The sequence below is a fragment of the Bos taurus genome, chromosome 15, assembly GCF_002263795.3.
Source record: "Bos taurus isolate L1 Dominette 01449 registration number 42190680 breed Hereford chromosome 15, ARS-UCD2.0, whole genome shotgun sequence".
In the NCBI taxonomy this organism is placed as follows: domain Eukaryota; kingdom Metazoa; phylum Chordata; class Mammalia; order Artiodactyla; family Bovidae; genus Bos; species Bos taurus.
The window spans coordinates 78,335,493-78,356,703 of record NC_037342.1 but is presented as its reverse complement, the minus strand read 5'-3'; the positions used below and the strand labels follow the sequence as shown (position 1 = coordinate 78,356,703).

The following is a 21,211-nucleotide window of genomic DNA, read 5'->3' as shown; positions in this document are numbered from 1 at the left end:
TATTAAATTTAAATCTTTGAAGCATTTTTCTTCAATCTTAAGATGTTAAGCAATAGAAACAAAATGATGTATAAATAAAGTATCTTGCAGATAGAAAAATTGTATCTATACTTCAAATATTAATAAGTGTGTGTGTGGAGGAATTTATATTTTTAGTTATTTTTTTCTGAAATCTATAACATAATAAACCCTATTAATTCTGAAAAATATTGCATTACTTTAGAGAGAAATGTGGTAAAATCTTCCCCTAATCTAATAAATTAACAGTGTTAACTATATAGCTTAACTCATCATATAGAACATAAATCTATAGTCTCAAAGAGACATTTTATACCCCAAAACTATATGTACTTCCCCCAAGAAATCACAGAAATCATAAAAATGTATTTCAAACAAATATATATTTTGAACTAGGAAATTTTGAAAATATTGAAATACATTTTGACCACTCAAATTATTCAAAAAGAGATGTTTTTCATCATATCCAAGTCAGTTAGCCTAAGGAGATACTACAGTTAAAGAATCACACATTGCTTTCCTGAGAAGAGTAATTTTTAATTGAAAATAGGTGACATATTTCCCTATGGCCTCATTTTCTTCTTCTGATCCAGAGCTTTTTCATGGCATTTTGCATCTCTTCATTTCTCAGAGTATAGATTAGAGGGTTCAGCATAGGGGTGACAATGGTGTAAAACACAGCCAAGGATTTATCAGTGGGTAAGGTGGAAGGAGGTCTCACATACAGAAAAACACAGGGCACAAAGAAGAGGACCACCACAGTGACGTGGGAGCCACAGGTGGACAAGGCTTTGCGCCTCCCTTCTTGACTAAGATTCTTCAGGGAGCGCAGGATGACCCCATAGGAGACGAGTAGGAGTGTGAAGAGGACCACACAGATGGCCCCGTCGTTAGCCAGCACCGAGAAGCCAATAATATGGATGTCAGTGCAGGCCAGTTTTAACAAGGGGTACATGTCACATCCAAAGTGGTCAATGACATTGGGACCACAGAAGGGAAGGTTGTAAACAAAGAGAATGTGAATGATAGCGTGTAAAAACCCACCAGTCCAGGCTAACAGCAGTAACAGAGTACATACCCATTGATTCATGATTGTCATATAATGCAAAGGTTTGCAGATGGCCACATAGCGGTCATAGGCCATGACAACCAGCAGTAAAATCTCAGCACCACCGAATAAGTGCTCTGTAAAAAGTTGGATCATGCAAGCTTGGAATGAAATGGTTTTTTTCACATAGAATAAGTCTATAATCATATTTGGGGTGACTGTAGTAGAATAAACAGCATCCATAAATGATAAGTTGCCAAGAAAGAAGTACATAGGGACATGCAGGGTCGGGCTGGACACCACAGTCAGGACAATGAGGAGATTGCCCACCATGGTCACAAGGTAGATGAGCAAGAAGATGACAAATAATATTTTCTGACCCTGGGGGCTCTGAGTGAGCCCCAAAAGGACAAACTCAGTTACATTGATCCTTTGTTCCATAGGTCTTTCTGCATGTTTTATTTCAGAGTTCAGGACAACATTTCCTACAAATATAATTATCACGACTGACGTTCTGATGTCTAATTTGTTCATTCATTCAGCAAATGAGCAGTATGGTTCTTATATTTTCAGATATTATTAACATGATCAAGGCTTATTAAAACAGCATCCTTAAACTCAAAATCTTGTGCACTAATGGACAGGCAATTAATTAGAGACATTTGTGGGAAAAGGATACATCATTAAATAAATGAGGTGTCACTATTAGCTTTCCATCTGGAAGCTAATCATTGTACCTATAGCTAATATCTATTAAAAATTACAAGTTTAATACAAAGGTAAAGCAAGATTTACTTTATATTTGCTATCCATTTCATAAAGAAGGTACACTTTTTCATTCTAGGGTTGGAAGAATATTTTTAACCAATCCTTGAAATCTCAAATAGGTTTATTTGACAATTTCATGTTTTTTAAGGATCTAGGAAATGATACCAAAACAGCAGTAGATGAAATGTTTGAAGAAAGACTTACATATTGGATGATATAGAGAGTTATCATCTAATGAAGAAAAGATAAATATAACAGTATGAAATATGGAATAAATTATCAACCAAAAAAATTAACAGAAGATGGCTTCTAAATGGCCAACAAACATGTAGGGTGCCTAAGCTCACCTTGAACAAAAAACAGGACTTAAAGTCAAGGTTTACTTATTACAGCATTTGTTCATGTTCTTGAGGGTCACTCAGTCAAGGTCTACAGGTGTTACCTCATCTTTTAATTAACACACAATGTTTAGAGAACATGTAAATTAAAACTATTACCAAATTTTTATATCTCTTCCCATGAAACTATCCCCAGATCATTACCTTTGAAATTAATTTCTAAGGATATTTTATCTTCAAGTAGATAACTTTATTCCAGATCATTATCATATGAAATTATTCAAAAGAAGTATTACAGAATAGAATAAATCTATTGAATCAACATATTTAATAATCATAATGGAGTTGTAACATGACTTAGGAAAATCACAAAGGAAAACTCTAAAAGACTGAAGTCTAACCCCATCCTGGGCTTCCCTGGTGGCTCAGTGGGCAAAGAATCAGCCTTCTATGCAGGATACACAGGAGGTGCGGGTTCAGTCTCTGGGGCAGGAAGATCCCTCTGAGGAGGAAATGGCAACCCACTCCAGTATTCTTGCCTAGAAAATCCCATGGACAGAGGAGCCTGGTGGGCTACAATTCAAACGGTCCCAAAGAGTTGGACATGACTGAGCAAGTAAGAAAGCTCACCTCACCAACGTACTCTTGCAAAATTGGAAGCCTCGCTCAGAATTTTGTTTCTAAATATGCTTCCTGGGTTACCTGCCTATGAAGAAAGCTGTTCAATCCATCTTCTGGGCTCTGCTTCCTTCTTGCTTGTCCTTCATGTACTGATGTTGTCTCTGGTAATGCAGAGAGTAAGATTCATGCAGCCTCACAGCACCTTGGACTGCTTCCTTGTGACCAACACTTTCCATGATTGCAGGAAATCAAAATCATCTGTTTTTTTTAAAAATTACTTTTCAAATGACTGAGATTTTCAAAATGAATATGAACATTCTATTTCCTAAGGAACCCTGAATCTTGATTGTGAACAGAAACTCAGGATGTTCACTGTTGGCTGGATTTGTCCTGATAACAAATGAATATTAAATCAGTACGTTAATCAGACAGAGAGAAAAAACTTCAAACTATGTGTAAATTGTTTATAATAAAATATTTTGAATATGTAATAAAATATTTCCTGTTTGCGCTTATAGCAGTCAAAGTGAAGCTGTGAAATGACTGTGGCAACATTTCGAATCTTAATCAGTTACTGTGCTATGCGCATACAGTGCTGTTGACCTTCAGTCTTCCTGAAGGAGGGCGAACGAATCTCATATACACACTGTATTATGCTCTGAGTCCATCATTGCAGTTCCAGAAGAAGCCGGTCATGTGATCACTGTTGTCGACAAATGCGCCGCAGGGCCTGGCAAAGGGCTGGAAGCACTTTGTCTACATTTAAGTGCAGCACATACAACTGGGTCATTCAATTCCTGCATCTCCAAGTATGATTTTGTCTAATTAAATTCACTGGGACTTTAATCATAATTTTGAGGGTAGATCTCCAGAGATAGTACAAGAACAATCACTGTGTGGAACAAGACTTATAAAATTCTGCCTTCTGGGAAAAAATCATGAAAAACAAATTTAGGTCATATCACCAAAAGAGAAATTCAAATCTGGGCGGAAATGAAATATGTGAAAACATTCTTGTGAAAGTATGTTCTTCAAAACAAGCAAATCTTTTTCACTTTAAGCTTTATCTTTGAAGATGATATCTGAACTAATTTCCAATCATGAATGTTAATATCAGAGCAAGTCATATAAACCTTATTTCAAATGCAGATAAAAAGTGTCACATAATTTCAGACGCAGATAGAAACTTTGATAGAAACTTTGATCAGTTTTAGTATCATACTAGGAAAAGAAAAAAGTATTTGTGGGACTGTCCCCTTCATTTCAAAGTGCTCATGGGGCAGCCACCAAAGTAGAAAATACCTAAGGCCATGACACAATTTGCAATATATTTCTAAGAACTTAAATCATAAAGCACATATGTACTTTAAATAGAAATTTATAACAAACATGTAATATTTTCCAATTATTCAGCCTAAAATCACTCATGACTATTTTCAAAAATATATTTTCAACAGGAACATTATGATATACATATATATATATATAAACTATATGAAAAATATTTATAAAAGATATATATTAATATACATAAAGGGCTATGTATAATACATTGCAATGTGTATAAATTAACTAGATGCAGCTGTGTGATTAGAGAGAATTTTATAGATTTAAATGCAAAAATTAGAAAACAATAGACTCTTTAAAGAATGAACTAAGCTTCTGTCTCAAAATGATAAAAAAGAAAATTTAAAATGAACATAAAGAGCATTGTAGTGTGGAAGGTGTGGAGAAGCTATACATAATTAAAAGAGTAATTTATATAAAGTAAAGAACACCAGGAATTGATCCTTTGAACATTGAATAAATTATAATCTCTAGCCAAATGGACTAAGAAAAAGTAAGAGAAAAACCAAATTATCAGAATCAAGATTGAAGAGAGGGCCATCATTGTAGAATCCACAAATTTTAAAAAGACAACAAAATGATGTGATAAAAGGATGTATGGCAGTTAATGTGCCAAGAAAAGAAAACAGACCATTTCTATGAAAAACACAATGATCTAAACATACATTGAGAAATAATTTAAAACTGGGATAATCTAAGTGCAAATAAATTGATGTTTATTTTTTTTATTTTATTTTATTTTTAAACTTTAAAATATTGTATTGGTTTTGCCAAATATCAAAATGAATCCGCCACAGGTATACAAGTGTTCCCCATCCTGAACCCTCCTCCCTCCTCCCTCCCCATACCATCCCTCTGGGTCGTCCCAATGCACCAGCCCCAAGCATCCAGTATCGTGCATCGAACCTGGACTGGTGACTCATTTCATATATGATATTATACGTATTTCAATGCCATTCTCCCAAATCATCTCATACGCTCCCTCTCCCACAGAGTTAAAAGAATGTTCTATACATCAGTGTCTCTTTTGCCGTCTGGTATACGGAGCTATTGTTACAATCTTTCTAAGTTCCATATATATGCATTAGTATACTGTATTGGTGTTTTTCTTTCTGGCTTACTTCACTCTGTATAATAGGCTCCAGTTTCATCCACCTCGTTAGAACTGATTCAAATGTATTCTTTTTATGGCTGAGTAATACTCCATTGTGTATATGTACCACAGCTTTCTTATCCATTCATCTGCTGATGGATATCTAGGTTGCCTCCATGTCTTGGCTATTACAAACAGTGCTGCGATGAACATTGGGGTACACGTGTCTCTTTCAATTCTGGTTTCCTCAGTGTGTATGCCCAGCAGTGGGATTGCTGGGTCATAAGGCAGTTCTATTTCCAGGTTTTTAAGGAATCTCCACACTGTTCTCCATAGTGGCTGTACTAGCTTGCATTCCCACAAACAGTGTAAGAGGGTTCCCTTTTCTCCACACCCTCTCCAGCATTTATTGCTTGTAGACTTTTGGATCGCAGCCATCCTGACTGGCATGAAATGGTACCTCATTGTGGTTTTGATTTGCATTTCTCTGATAATGAGTGAATTTGAGCATCGTTTCATGTGTTTCTTAGCCATCTGTATGGCTTCTTTGGAGAAATGTCTATTTAGTTCTTTGGCCCATTTTTTGATTGGGTCATTTATTTTTCTGGAATTGAGCTGTAGGAGTTGCTTGTATATTTTTGACATTAGTTGTTTGTCAGTTCCTTCATTTGCTATTATTTTCTCCCATTCTGAAGGCTGTCTTTTCACCTTGCTAGTAGTTTCCTTTGTTGTGCAGAAGCTTTTAAGTTTAATTAGGTCCCATATGTTTATTTTGGCTTTTATTTCCAATATTCTGGGGGGTGGGTCATAGAGGATCCTTATGCGATGTATGTCGGAGAGTGTTTTGCCTATGTTCTCCTCTAGGAGTTTTATAGTTTCTGGTCTTACATTGAGATCTTTAATCCATTTAGAGTTTATTTTTGTGTATGGTGTTAGAAACTGCTCTAGTTTCATTCTTTTACAAGTGGTTGACCAGTTTTCCCAGCACCACCTGTTAAAGAGATTGTCTTTAATCTTTAATTAATTGTCTTTAATATACATTAATCTTTAATGTATATTCTTGCCTCCTTTGTCAAAGATAAGGTGTCCATATGTGCGTGGATTTATCTCTGGGATTTGTATTTGTTCCATTGATCAATATTTCTGTCTTTGTGCCAGTACCATACTGTCTTGATGACTGTGGCTTTGTAGTAGAGGCTGAAGTCAGGTAGGTTGATTCCTCCAGTTCCATTCTTCTTTCTCAAAATAGCTTTGGCTATTCGAGGTTTTTTGTATTTCCATACAAATTGTGAAATTCTTTGTTCTAGCTCTGTGACAAATACTGTTGGTAGCTTGATAGGGATTGCATTGAATCTATAAATTGCTTTGGGTAGTATACTCATTTTCACTATACTGATTCTTCCAATCCATAAACATGGTATATTTCTCCATCTATTAGTGTCCTCTTTGATTTCTTTCACCAGTGTTTTATAGTTTTCTATATATAGGCCTTTAGTTTCTCTTGGTAGATTTATTCCTATGTATTTTAGTCTTTCCGTTGCAATGGTGAATGGAATTGTTTCCTCAATTTCTCTTTCTGTTTTCTCATTATTAGTGTATAGGAATGCAAGGGATTTCTGTGTGTTGATTTTATATCCTGCAACTTTACTATAATCATTGACTGGTAATTTTCTGCTGGAGTCTTTAGGGTTTTCTATGTAGAGGATCTTGTCATCTGCAAACAGTGAGAGTTTTACTTCTTCTTTTCCAATTTGGATTCTTTTTATTTCTTTTTCTGCTCTGATTGCTGTGGCCAAAACTTCCAAAACTATGTTGAATAGTAATGGTGAAAGTGGGCACCCTTGTCTTGTTCCTGACTTTAAAGGAAATGCTTTCAATTTTTCACCATTGAGGATAATGTTTGCTGTGGGTTTGTCATATATAGCTTTTATTGTGTTGAGGTATGTTCCTTCTATTCCTGCTTTCTGGAGAGTTTTTTCATAAATGGATGTTGAATTTTGTCAAAGGCTTTCTCTGCATCTATTGAGATAATCATATGGTTTTTATTTTTCAATTTGTTAATGTGGTGTATTACATTGATTGATTTGCGGCTATTGAAGAATCCTTGCATCCTTGGGATAAAGCCCACTTGGTCATAGTGTATGATCTTTTTAATGTGTTGTTGGATTCTGATTGCTAGAATTTTGTTAAGGATTTTTGCATCTATGTTCATCAGTGATATTGGCCTGTAGTTTTCTTTTTTTGTGGGATCTTTGTCAGGTTTTGGTATTAGGGTGATGGTGGCCTCATAGAATGAGTTTGGAAGTTTACCTTCCTCTGCAATCTTCTGGAAGAGTTTGAGTAGGATAGGTGTTAGCTCTTCTCTAAATTTTTGGTAGAATTCAGCTGTGAAGCCATCTCGACCTGGGCTTTTGTTTGCTGGAAGATTTTTGATTACAGTTTCAATTTCTATGCTTGTGATGGGTCTATTAAGATTATCTATTTCTTCCTGGTTGAGTTTTGGAAAGTTGTACTTTTCTAAGAATTTGTCCATTTCTTCCACGTTGTCCATTTTATTGGCATATAATTGTTGATAGTAGTCTCTTATGATCCTTTGTATTTCTGTGTTGTCTGTTGTGATCTCTCCATTTTCATTTCTAATTTTATTGATTTGATTTTTCTCCCTTTGTTTCTTGATGAGTCTGGCTAATTGTTTGTCAATTTTATTTATCCTTTCAAAGAACCAGCTTTTGGCTTTGTTGATTTTTGCTATGGTCTCTTTTGTTTCTTTTGCATTTATTTCTGCTCTAATTTTTAAGATTTCTTTCCTTCTACTAACACTGGGGTTCTTCATTTCTTCCTCTTCTAGTTGCTTTAGGTGTAGAGTTAGGTTATTTATTTGACTTTTTTCTTGTTTCTTGAGGTATGCCTGTATTGCTATGAACTTTCCCCTTAGGACTGCTTTTACAGTGTCCCACAGGTTTTGGGTTGTTGTGTTTTCATTTTCATTCATTTCTATGCAAGTTTTGATTTCTTTTTTGATTTCTTCTGTGATTTGTTGGTTATTCAGCAGCGTGTTGTTCAGCCTCCATATGTTGGCATTTTTAATAGTTTTTCTCCTGTAATTGAGATCTAATCTTACTGCATTGTGGTCAGAAAAGATGCTTGGAATGATTTCTATTTTTTTGAATTTACCAAGGCAAGCTTTATGGCCCAAGATGTGATCTATCTTGGAGAAGGTTCCATGTGCGCTTGAGAAAAAGGTGAAATTCATTGTTTTGGGATGAAATGTCCTATAGATATCAATTAGGTCTAACTGGTCTATTGTATCATTCAAAGTTTGTGTTTTCTTGTTAATTTTCTGTTTAGTTGATCTATCCATAGGTGTGAGTCGGGTATTAAAGTCTCCCACTATTATTGTGTTATTGTTAATTTCTCCTTTCATACTTGTTAGCATTTGTCTTACGTATTGCAGTGCTCCCGTGTTGGGTACATATATATTGATAATTGTTATATCTTCTTCTTGGATTGATCCTTTGATCATTATGTAGTGACCGTCTTTGTCTCTTTCCACAGCCTTTGTTTTAAAGTCTATTTTATCTGATATGAGTATTGCTATTCCTGCTTTCTTTTGGTCCCTATTTGCATGGAAAATCTTTTTCCAGCCCTTTGCTTTCAGTCTGTATGTGTCCCCTGTTTGGAGGTGGATCTCTTTTAGACAGCATATGTAGGGGTAGAATCCTAACATTCTCTTGCAAGATAGTTCATTCCCATGGAGCTTAAATCAATTAATTTTACATAGCAACTAATCAAGAAATAACTTGTTACACAACACTTTCATACACCTGTGGTGGATTCATGTTGATGTATGGCAAAAACAATACAATATTGTAAAGTAATTCGCCTCTCATTAAAATAAATAAATTAAATTTAAAACAAAGAAGTAATGAAACAATATACTTCCTAATGCATTTTATGCACCCAGCATAACACTTACACCAGCATGACACAAGGGCATCAAGTGGAAATAATTAGATTAATAGCTCACATTAGCAAAGACACAAAATTTTGAACAAAATACTTGTTTTGATTCCTTTGGGTGTTTTCTTTGAGGATTTTTTTAAAATACATTGCTGATACAAGTCTTGAAGCTGGTCCTGGGATATTCTCAGTCTAGAACTATTCATGTCCCACAACTAATGAAAATTTTTCAAAGTATTCAACCAACAGCACTGCCCCTGTAAATATGAGGTTTTCCAGATAATGAGAGTAGGCTCTCTTCCTGACCTAGTTTGAAAACCAAGCCATCCTCTCTAATTCATCTGAGCAAATTTCTCAGATATTTCTCAGATATCAGGTGTTTTCCTCAGATGCACACACAGATCAGTTCTTTGATGTATACTTGAGATGCATCCTCTTAGCTATGCATAATTCTCTCTCTTTCTCACACTCAGCCTCTCCAGGACTATAGATGCATTTTCTGCTTTAGTGTCCTTGACTGTGAATTTCAGATTCTCAACTCAGAGGCAGCATCGGGATCTTTGGAGATCTCCCTCTCTGTGCCACATCATGGAAACTTTGTGTTATTGTTGTTGTTGAGTGTCTCAGTCATGTCCAACTCTTTGTGAGCCCATGGACTGCAGCAGCCAGGCTTCCCTGTCCTTCCCCATCTCCCAGAGCTTGCTCAAACCCATGTCCATTGATGATGGTGATGCCATCCAACCATCTCATCCTCTGTTGCTTCTTTTCCTCCTGCCCTCAATCTTTCCCAGCATCAAGGTCCTTTCCAGTGAATTGGCTCTTCACATCAGGTGGCTAAAGTATTGGAGTTTTGGCTTCAACATCAGTCCTTCCAATGAATATTCAGGGTTGATTTCCTTTAGGATTGACTGGGTTTATCTCCTTGCTGTCCAAGGGATTCTCAAAAGTCTTCTCCAGCAGCATAGATTGAAAGTATCTAATCTTTGGTGCTTAGCTTTCTTCATGGTCCAACTAACATTCGTACATGACTACTGGACAAACCATAGCTTTGACTCTACAGATCTTTGTCGGCAAATTTATGTCTCTGCTTTTTAATATGCTGTCTAGATTTGTCATACTTTTCTTCCAAGGAGCAAGCGTTTTTTAATTTCATGGCTGTGGTCACCATCTGCAGTGATGGTCACCATCTGGAGCCCCAAAAAATAAAGTCTGTTACAGTTTCCATTGTTTTCCCCATCTATTTGCCATGTAGATGCTGCTGCTGCTAAGTCACTTCAGTCATGTCCGACTCGGTGCGACCCCATAGACAGCAGCCCACCAGGGTCCCCCATCCCTGGGATTCTCCAGGCAAGAACACTGGAGTGAGTTGCCATTTCCTTCTCCAATTCGTGAAAGTGAAAAGTGAAAGTGAAGTCACTCAGTCGTGTCCAACTCTTAGCGACCCCATGGGCAGCCCACCAGGCTCCTCCATCCATGGGATTCTCCAGGCGAGGGTACCGGAGTGGGGCGCCATTGCCTTCTCTGATGTAGATGCTAAGTAACACCAAAAATAGAATTATCAGCATCTGAGAACCCTGGGGAAGTCCAATTAGAATGAATTCAGTCACATTCATCCTGTCTTCTTTCATTTGGATGCTGATGATGAATTCAGAAGTGGGGAATTTACCTAAAAATAGTTTCCTGACAGATTAGAAGAGAATGGCTAGAGTAATGAACTATGCCACTTGACACTGCTGCTGACCATAGAGCTTCAACGTCTGTCTATTGTCTTTTCCCTTCACTATCGACTCTGTTCTTCTCCCTTCACCTTCCACTAACTTCTCAGCTGATTTTAGTGGCTTAGCTAGAGGTATAGCCTAGAATTTTACCCCTGCGATGCCTAATCACGTCTTCAGTCTACCCAAAATGCAGGCCAGGTTCCTGAAGTTTCTTGTTTACTGTCTCAATGTGAGTTGCAAGAGGTAGCCAAGTGTTAATAGGTCACCTGAAATGCAAAAGCATTCTGCCCTGTCTCCACTGTGGTTTAGTCCTTGTTGTATGTACCTGATGATCAAGGTCAGTTACTTCTGCCAGAGTCGTATAAAGAGCCTTTTCTCTGAGTTGTTGTAGATAGCAATCCTTCTAAGTGCCAGGTAAGTCAAATTTAAGATCAGTCAGAGAAGAAAACAACAAGAAAAGGACTCCTTTGTGGCATGTTTGATCCAATATATCAACTAACTGTGAATCTTAGTTTTTTTGAAGTTTGCAGTCATGTTAGCCAATCAACAAATATCCTTAAATTTCAAAAGCATTTCAGTTGATCTTTCTGTCACTTACAACCAAAAGGATACTACGGAAAAATCCTATGATTCTGAGTGAATTTATAAGTCCTATTACTCATTTACATTATGTCTATCTTTGAACCAGTACAACATGATTTTACTTGTAACATGATAATTTGTGTTGTCACTATAATGACTCATTACTCTTTCAAAACTGAATTGCCAGGACTCCCTTGGTGGCCCAGTGGTTAACATTCTGCTTTCAAAGGAGTAGACACAGGTTCAGCCCCTGATTGAGGAACTGAGATCTCACATGCCACAGGGCGACTCAGCCCATGTGATACTACTAAGACCAGATGCAGTCAGAAGTATAGATTTGTTTAATTTAGTTGCTATTTGCAAAATGTTATGCTTTCTTTTTTTTTTTCTGTTCTTTTTTTTAATTTTATTTTATTTTTAAACTTTACATAATTGTATTAGTTTTGCCAAATATCAAAATGAATCCGCCGCCACAGGTATACATGCATTCCCCATCCTGAACCCTCCTCCCTCCTCCCTCCCCATACCATCCCTCTGGGTTGTCCCGGTGCACTAGCCCCAAGCATCCAGTATCGTGCATCGAACCTGGACTGGCAACTTGTTTCTTACATGATATTTGACATGTTTCAATGCCATTCTCCTAAATCTCCCCACCCTCTCCCTCTCCCACAGAGTCCATAAGACTGTTCTATACATCAGTGTCTCTTTTGCTGTCTCGTACGCTGGGTTATTGTTACCATCTTTCTAAATTCCATATACATGCGTTAGTATACTGTATTGATGTTTTTCCTTCTGGCTTACTTCACTCTGTATAATAGGCTCCAGTTTCATCCACCTCATTAGAACTGATTCAAATGTATTCTTTTTAATGGCTGAGTAATACTCCATTGTGTATATGTACCACTGCTTTCTTATCCATTCATCTGCTGATGGACATCTAGGTTGCTTCCATGTCCTGGCTATTATAAACAGTGCTGCGATGAACATTGGGGTACACGTGTCTCTTTCCCTTCTGGTTTCCTCAGTGTGTATGCCCAGCAGTGGGATTGCTGGATCATAAGGCAGTTCTATTTCCAGTTTTTTAAGGAATCTCCACACTGTTCTCCATAGTGGCTGTACTAGTTTGCATTCCCACCAACAGTGTAAGAGGGTTCCCTTTTCTCCACACCCTCTCCAGCATTTATTATTTGTAGACTTTTGGATAGCAGCCATTCTGACTGGTGTGAAATGGTATGTTATGCTTTCAAATGAACCTTGGAAACATAGGAATGTCAACCATCATTTCCTTTTATGTGGAAAAGACTACACTATTGTTTTATCATTTTTCCACCCAAGGATATATACTGAGTATACTGTCAAAAATTTTTTAAAGAATTTTAGATAAGACCATTATCAAAATAAGTTAATTCAAAGTAACTTAATTAAAGGCCAAGGATTCATACATAGGTTGTAGGTAACTTACAAAAGACCATTAATTGCTTAAGATGGATTTATCTTGAGATAGACATTTAATTTTGCTTTGGACTTCACTTAGCTGGCAATCCAAAGTAACACTGAAAACACCATTAAGCTATTGGAGAGAGTTTTGTGTGAAGTAGGAAAAAATAGCTTTATTTGCTTTGCCAGGCAAAGGGGGTCAGAGCAGCCCTCAAAACCGTGTGTCTCCACTTGGAGAGGATAGTGAGAAGTTTTATAGCAATGGTTCAAAAAAATGTGAGTGGACATTATTCTGATTGGTTGGTGGTGAGGTAAGTGGGCGTCAGCATCACCAACTTTCTGGTTCCAACTGGTCTAGGGTCAAGTGCATGTGGGCAGTATACCATTGTAAACTTCTCCCACCTGGTGGGGGTTTCAGTATCTGCAGAACAGCTCAAAGTGGATGTGTGTATCCCTTGATGGGGAATTAGGATCTTCCCCAAGACTGACTATTATTTCCTTGATGTTTGCTTTTCCCTTGTCTCACACCTTCTTCCTTACCTAATTAACAACTGCTTGAATCTTCCATTTGGAACTCGGGGAAGGTCAGCGATGTTGAATGAAATCAATTTTCTGTAATCAAAGAAATGAGGGACACATAAAGGTTTTTATGCCCAGGAACCCCACATGGCTTTGCTCAGTATCAATTCCCCCTTTTCTCTGATATTCATCAGTCTTGAGGAGAAAAAGTGTTGGGCAAAAATGAAATAATCATTTTGGATAGAGACGTTAGTCAAACTTAGTAGAGGAACTCGGTTTTATGGGAGATGACCTTTAATTTCCCATTAGGTTAACCTCCCCTAAGTTTTTCAGGGAATGGGGGGACAAATGCTCTGGCTACTTCCAGATGAAATGGGGCATAGTTCTGCCTCAGTTCATGGAATGAATATCAGGTTGAAATATTCCTGACTTCCAAGTTGAGTTTAGTATGATTAAGAACTCAGTCACTTGGGATTTAGAAGAATAAGTCTATCTGGGCCTGACACTCAAGGGAGACTTGCAGCCAGGTAGCCAGTTGTTTAACTTTATCTAAGTTGGTTTTAACTTCTGATGTGGTATATTGGCCACTACATATGTCTCCGCTTTTTTGTTAATATCTGACCTAAAACAATTTTAGTGTAGAAGATCTTAAGAGTTACAGGAGGATACCTTGAAATCATAAGGTTGCAGCTACCAGTGACCAGTGCCATCCCCTAATCTGACACAGCTCAGAAAATTTAAGTTCTTAGCAATACAGGAATGTGTCTGAAATCCACAATAGCCATCTAATTTTACCTTCAATATCTGAACTACAATTATCCCATTTTGACTTTCAAATTTATTTCCTTCCTAATGTCTGAAGCAGATGTTTCTGTTAATGATTTCAGTGCTTTTCTAGACATGAGAAGATGTAAGATTTGTGGCTCATAAAATCTTCTGAAAATATCGATCTGAAGGCCTATTCTGCCAGCTTTTCTCAGAGCACAGAGTGCCTCATTCCAAATCTCTTCCCTGAACTCCGTTCAGACAGTTTTGAGGGTCAGTGACTGTGGTGACCATCGACTTAATCCTTGCAGAAGCTGACAACAAGTGCCAATTTCCAGTTGGCAAGGCTCCTTCAGGGTCTTAATTTCAGATATGGTATTAAGGACATTTTATGACTATTTCAACCCATGGTGTTAGAAATGCTCATTCAAAGATCTGCTGAAAATTTCACAGAGAGGCCACTCAGTGTGCTATTATTGGACTAGGGCTTATTAACAGTAGCCCAGAGTCTCCAATTTTTGAAACAAACAGGCAGAGGGAAAAGGAAAACATCTCAAGTCTACTCACAGAGGCATACATTACCAAATTGTTGCAAATAATAACCAACAATATATAGAGGAAGGATCTCCCAATAACTGGAAATCACAGATCAAAATCAACACCATTCTAGAGAAAATCCGTAACAATTATAAGCATATTCACTAGTTCACTTAGTAACTATATATTGTCAGATATATAGTGTGTTCAATTGAATAGATACCTAAATAACATTGAATATTTAGTTACAAGTTGTCATAGAAATTCACATGAGATTGGATACAGATCTGAGAGTGTGGTGGGATACATACATGTGTACTGTTGGATATAGGCCTAGGAATGTTTGAATAATCCCAAAGAAAATGAAAGTGAAAGCGAAGTTGCTCAGTTGTGTCCAACTCTTCCCGACCCCATGGACTACTGCCCACCAGGCTCCTCCATCCATGGGATTCTCCAGGCAAGAGTACTGGAGTGGGGTGCCATTGCCCTCTCCAAATCCCAAAGAAAGTAATTCTCAAAATTCTCCAAGCCAGGCTTTAACAGTATGTGAACTACAAACTTCCAGATGTTCAAGCTGGATGTAGAAAAGGAAGAGGAACCACAGATCAAATAGCCAACATCCATTGGATTATCAAAAAAGAGAGCTCCAGAGAAACATCTACTTCTGCCTTATTGACTATGCCAAAGTATTTGACGGTGTGAGCCACAACACACTGTGGAAAATACTTCAAAAGATGAGAATACCATAACACCATATTTGCCTTCTGAGAAATATGTTTCCAGGTCAAGAAGCAATAGTTAGAACCGGACACGGAACAACAGACTGGTTCCAAATTAGGAAAGGAGTACATCAAGGCTGTATATTATCACCCTGCTTATTTAACTTATGTGCAGAGTACATCATGTGAAATGCTGGGCTGGATGAAGCACAGGCTGGAACCAAGACTGCTGGGAGAAATATCAATAACCTCAGATACTCAGATGACACCATACTTATGGCAGAATGCAAAGAACTAAAGAGCTTCTCAATGAAAGAGAAGAGTGAAAAAGTTAGCTTAAAACTCAACATTCAGAAAACTAAGACCATGGCATCTGGTCCCATCACTTCATGGCAAATAGATGAGGAAACAGTGGAAACAGTGTCAGACTTTATTATAGGGAACTTCAAAATCACTGCAGATGGTGACTGCAGCCATGAAATTAAAAGACGCTTGCTCCTTGAAAGAAAAGCTATGACCAACCTAGACAGCATATTGAAAAGCAGAGACATTACTTTCTAAGACAATACTTTCTTAGACATTACTAGTCTAAGCTACGGTTTTTCCAGTGGTCACGTATGAATGTAGGGTTGGACTATACAGAAAACTGAGTGCCAAAGAATTGATGCTTTTGAACTGTGGTGTTGGAGAAGACCCTTGAGAGGCCCTTGGGCTGTAAGAAGATCAAACCAGTCAATCCTCAAGGACTTCAGACCTGAATATTCATTGGAAGGACTGACACTCAAGATGAAACTCCAATACTCTGGCCACCTGAGGTGAAAAACTGACTCATCAGAAAAGACACTGATGCCGGGAAAGATTGAAGTCAGAGAAGGGGACGACAGAGGATGAGATGGTTGGATGGCATCACTGACTCAATGGACGTGAGTCTGAGTAAACTCCATGAGTTTTTGATGGACAGGGAATCCTGGGCTGCTGCAATCCATGGAGGTTACAAAGAGTCGGACATGACTGAGTGACTGACCTGAACTGACTGATATACCTGTGACCTTTAGAAATGAGCTATAAGTCACACCAGAAAAAGACACTGACTCTTCTCTGAGCTGTTCATTGAAAATGTGTCAGTAAATCAAATGCAAATAAGAGAGTCATCCTTTTCTATAAGAGAACGAAAAGACAAGATTTGTATACACTCTATGGAGATACTTATAAATTTTTGTTGAGACATCAGTGAATACTTTACGATATGTGTCTTATTCTGGATGAGAAAATATAATATTAAAACATGTAATTTTCATCAAAATAAATATATAGTGTCATGACAAGTTAAATATAATTTTTTTCAGTTTTGATTTTATTTTATTTTTTAACTTTACAATATTGTGTTGGTTTTGCCATATATCAACATGAATCCACCACAGGTATACACGTGTTCCCCATCCTGAACCCTCTTCCCACCTCCCTCCCCGTACCGTCCCTCATATACTTTTATGGGAAGTTTGCAAACTGTTCAAAATGAGCCTACTGTTTAGAGCAGGAGGAGAAGGTAGCAAAGCAGGAGAGTGATGAGGAAGAGCAAGTTCCTCAGAATTCAGCCTTCTAGATGGTGTAATACCTCACATAGTAAAAAGAAAATTGTCAAATAAACTGAAATTAATGATTATGTTGATAGATTATTTTGCCTGTTGGGGAAAAATAGGCTTAAATATTTCCCTATCACAAATAAAAGTAAATTCTAGATTGTTAATGAATAATTGAATTTTTATTTCTTCTATTGAAGGGTAGTTTACAATGCTTTAGTTTTTGCTACACAGCAAAGTGACTCAGTTATATATATATATATATATATATATATATATATACATACATACACACACTCCTTTTCGTATGTCTTATATGGTGTTTTATTGCTTTATCACAGGACATTGGATATTGTTCCCTGTGCTATACAGTAGGACCTTGTTTCCTACACAATGTATACATAATAACCTCCATCTGCTAATCTTAAATTCTCAATCCATCCCTCTCCCCGAATAACCCCCTGGCAACCACAAGTCAGTTTTCTGTGTCTTTAGTCCCTTTCTATTCTGTAGAAAATTGTATCTGTGTTATAGTTTAGATTCCACATATGAATGAGATTGGATGCTACTTGTCTTTCTTTTTCTGACTTACTTTGGTATGATACTCTCTCGGTCCATCCATGTTTCTTTTTTTAAAAAAAAAGAGGTTAAAACTTTAAAATAATTGCTAGGAAATGAAACTTTTCAAAAGTAATGTGATAGAAGAAATAAAAAGGAAAAGTATGAAAATAAGAGCTATCTATAAAACACTTAAAATTTAACATAAACAACAGAATAAATGATTGTAAGAGATGTCAAAGAATAGTAATATTTTTGAGTATATTTAATGTAAAAAGCTTTCAGTAAAGATTCTCACTCCAATAGATCAATAATTCTGATAACTGACAAAACCATAGAGTGGATTCTAGGTCCCATACACTGTGCAAGGAATAGAAAATACAAAGGCAGTTAGAACAATGTCCCTGACTTCAGGAAGCTCATAGACTAAGGAACATAGAGAACTAGCAAACATTTTTATCTTATTACTTGAAATAACTACACAAGTTTTAAAATTAACTAAACATATGTCTTGGTATACTTTGCATATGGCCTGTTTTTATGGAACATCATAGACTAGAAGATTAAGCAATAGGTATTTATTTTTTCAGTGGTTTGGTGGCTAGGAAATCCAAGATTAGGGTGCTGACAGATTCCATATCTGGTGAGGTCCTGTCCCTAGTTCACATACAACCTTTTTGTTTTTTTCCTGTGTCCTCATATGCCAAAGAGTTAAGTGAACTCTCTGACCTTTCTTTAGAAGGGCATCAATCCCACTCATCAGGGTGAAACTTTTATGACCTACCCATTACCCAAAGGGCTCCCCTCCTAATACCATCACACTAGAAAAGATTTAACTTATGATTTTGGAGAGGGAAGTAAACTTTCAGTCTATAGCAAATCCCAAAGTGGAGAAGTAAATTACATAAGTTCTGATAAACCCAAATGCTTGTTATTATTTGGTGATTAGTATTTTATTTGAGAAGACTTTGAGATAATAAAGGGCTTCCCTGATGGCTCAGATAGTAAAGAATCTGTGTGTAATTCAGGAGACACGGGTTTGATACCTGAGTCAGGAAGTTCTCCTGAAGAAGGAAATGGCAACCCACTCCAGTATTCTTGCCTGGAGAATTCCATGGACAGAGTAGCCTGGCGAGCTACTCATGGATCCCAGTCCATGGGGTCGCAAAACGTCGGACACGACTGAGGGACTAGCACTTTCACTGAGATAATATGAGAAATCTTCAGGTAATAGGGATTAAAATCAGGATGTACGGCTTCACACACAGTGTGATTTACTAGTAAAAAGCACTCATCACCCCGTAGCCTTAGCACCTCATGAAACCAGAGTAAACAAGAGAGGCAAAATGATAATCTTCTTTGATCACATGCACTGACCATATTAGGGCAGATAATATTTTGTTTCAAGCCTGATTTAGAGGAGGATTTTATGAATACTGTTTCTGTCAAATGAAACAATATATCCTGGCAATCTCTATTATATTAATAAGAGAGATAATAATGGTATATATTGTCAGAATATTTCTTAACAATGATATAACTCCAAATAGTTAGTGTCAAGTTCCAAACTAAATATTTAAAGTGCACGGATGATGGATTGTGCTAAATTTACATATGAGAGAGATCCATGTGCCTGGGTCTCTACAAAAGGTTATATAAGCAAAAACGGTGACCAGGATACTGAAAATGTATCTGGGGTCTCACCAGGTTTTCTAAAGTATCTGGAAAGTGGAATGAGCCACCTTTATGAAAATGTAACTCCAAACAAAGCTGACAAAAATGAGGCAATAATATGATTACCCAATTGGAATATTGAGTAAGGTTTGTTTATTTTTCTGTAAAAATCTTTAGTCTTTCAGATTATTTTTACAAACATAACCTCCTCAATAATATTATGACTGAAACCTTCAACATTAACGTGCTAAACAATAGAAATAAAATAATGTGTATAAAGGATCTCACAGATAGAGAAATAAGAAATCTGCATCAAATATTAATATCGAATGTCTTTGTATATAGAGGAATAAACCTATTTTTTAATCATATTTTAAAAATTATTTTTCCTGAAATCTGTAATGAGCTCTATTCTGAAGAATATTATATTTTTGAAGAGAAAAACATGAGAAAACCTTTTCCTAATTAACAAAAAGTTGCAGTATTAGCTGCAGCATAACTCATCATATAGAACATAAATCTATCACTTTAATAGAGATAATTTATACCACCAAACTATATATATATTTTCGTCCAAAACTGTGGAAATCATAAAAATGTATTTCAAACTAAATATATACTTTGCATTAGGAAAATAAGAAAATTTTATAAGCTTATTTTGATCATTCAGTTCAGTTCAGTCGCTCAGTCGTGTCTGACTCTTTGAACCCCATGAACCGCAACACGCCAGGCCTCCCTGTCCATTACCAACTCCTGGAGTTTACCCAGACCCATGTCCATCGGTTCAGTGATGCAATCCAGCGATCTCATCCTCTATCATCCCCTTTCCTCCTGCCCTCAATCTTTGCCAGCATCAGGGTCTTTTCAAATGAGATAGCTCTTCGCATCATGTGGCCAAATTATTGGAGTTTCAGCTTCAACATCAGACCTTCCAATGAACACCCAGGACTGATCTCCTTTAGGATAGACTGGTTGGATCTCCCTGCAATCCAAGGGACTCTCCAGAGTCTTCTCCAACACCACAGTTCAAAAGCATCAATTCTTTGGTGCTCAACATTCTTCACAGTCTAACTCTCACATCCATACATGACCACTGGAAAAACCATAGCCTTGACTAGATGGACCTATGTTGGCAAAGTAATATCTCTGCTTTTTAATATGCTGTCTAGGTTGGTCATAACTTTCCTTCCAAGAAGAAAGCGTATTTCAATTTCATAGCTACAATCACCATCTGCAGTGATTTTGGAGCCCATAAAAATAAAGTCAGCCACTGTTTCCACTGCTTCCCCATCTATATGCTATGAAGTGATGGGACCAGAGGCCATGATCTTAGTTTTCTGAATGTTGAATTTTAAGCCAACTTTTTCACTCTCCTCTTTCACTTTCATTTAGAGGCCCTTTAATTATTTTTCACTTTCTGCCATAAGGGTGGTGTCATCTGCATATCTGATATTATTGATATTTCTCCCAGCAATCTTGATTCCAGCTTGTGCTTCATCCAGCCCAGCATTTCTCATGATGTACTCTGCATACAAGTTAAATAAACAGGGTGACAATATACAGCCTTGACGTACTCCTTTTCCTATTTGGAACTGGCCTGTTGTTCCATGTCCAATTCTAACTGTTGCTTCCTGACCTGCATACATGTTTCTCAAGAGGCAGGTCAGGTGGTCTGGTATTCCCATCTCCTGAAGAATTTTCCACAGTTTATTGTGATTCACTCAGTCAAAGGCTTTGGCATAGTCAATAGAGCAGAAGTAGATTGGAAGTACTCAAATGATAAACCTTTTTCATCATACCCAAGTTATTTAAACTGAGGAGACATTTATTACAGTAAAACACACACACACACACACACACACATGACTTTCCTTGCTCATTGAAAGAGCAATTGTTTGTTGAAAATAAGTAATATATTTTGCAGCTGCT

General features: G+C 37.0%; 1 protein-coding gene across 1 annotated transcript; it reads right to left on the bottom strand.

Annotated features, from left to right (window-relative positions):
* Window positions 1–589: 589 nt before the first annotated feature.
* On the bottom strand, window positions 590–1,507 carry OR4A2B (olfactory receptor family 4 subfamily A member 2B). The gene has a single exon (XM_002693729.3). It carries the CDS (start codon window positions 1,505–1,507, stop codon window positions 590–592), a length of 918 nt encoding a protein of 305 aa, XP_002693775.3.
* Window positions 1,508–21,211: the final 19,704 nt, after the last annotated feature.

Bases quoted from the DNA above. Each gene is read 5' to 3' on its own strand.
- OR4A2B (XM_002693729.3), bottom strand. From the start codon at position 1,507: ATGGAACAAAGGATCAATGTAACTGAGTTTGTCCTTTTGGGGCTCACT.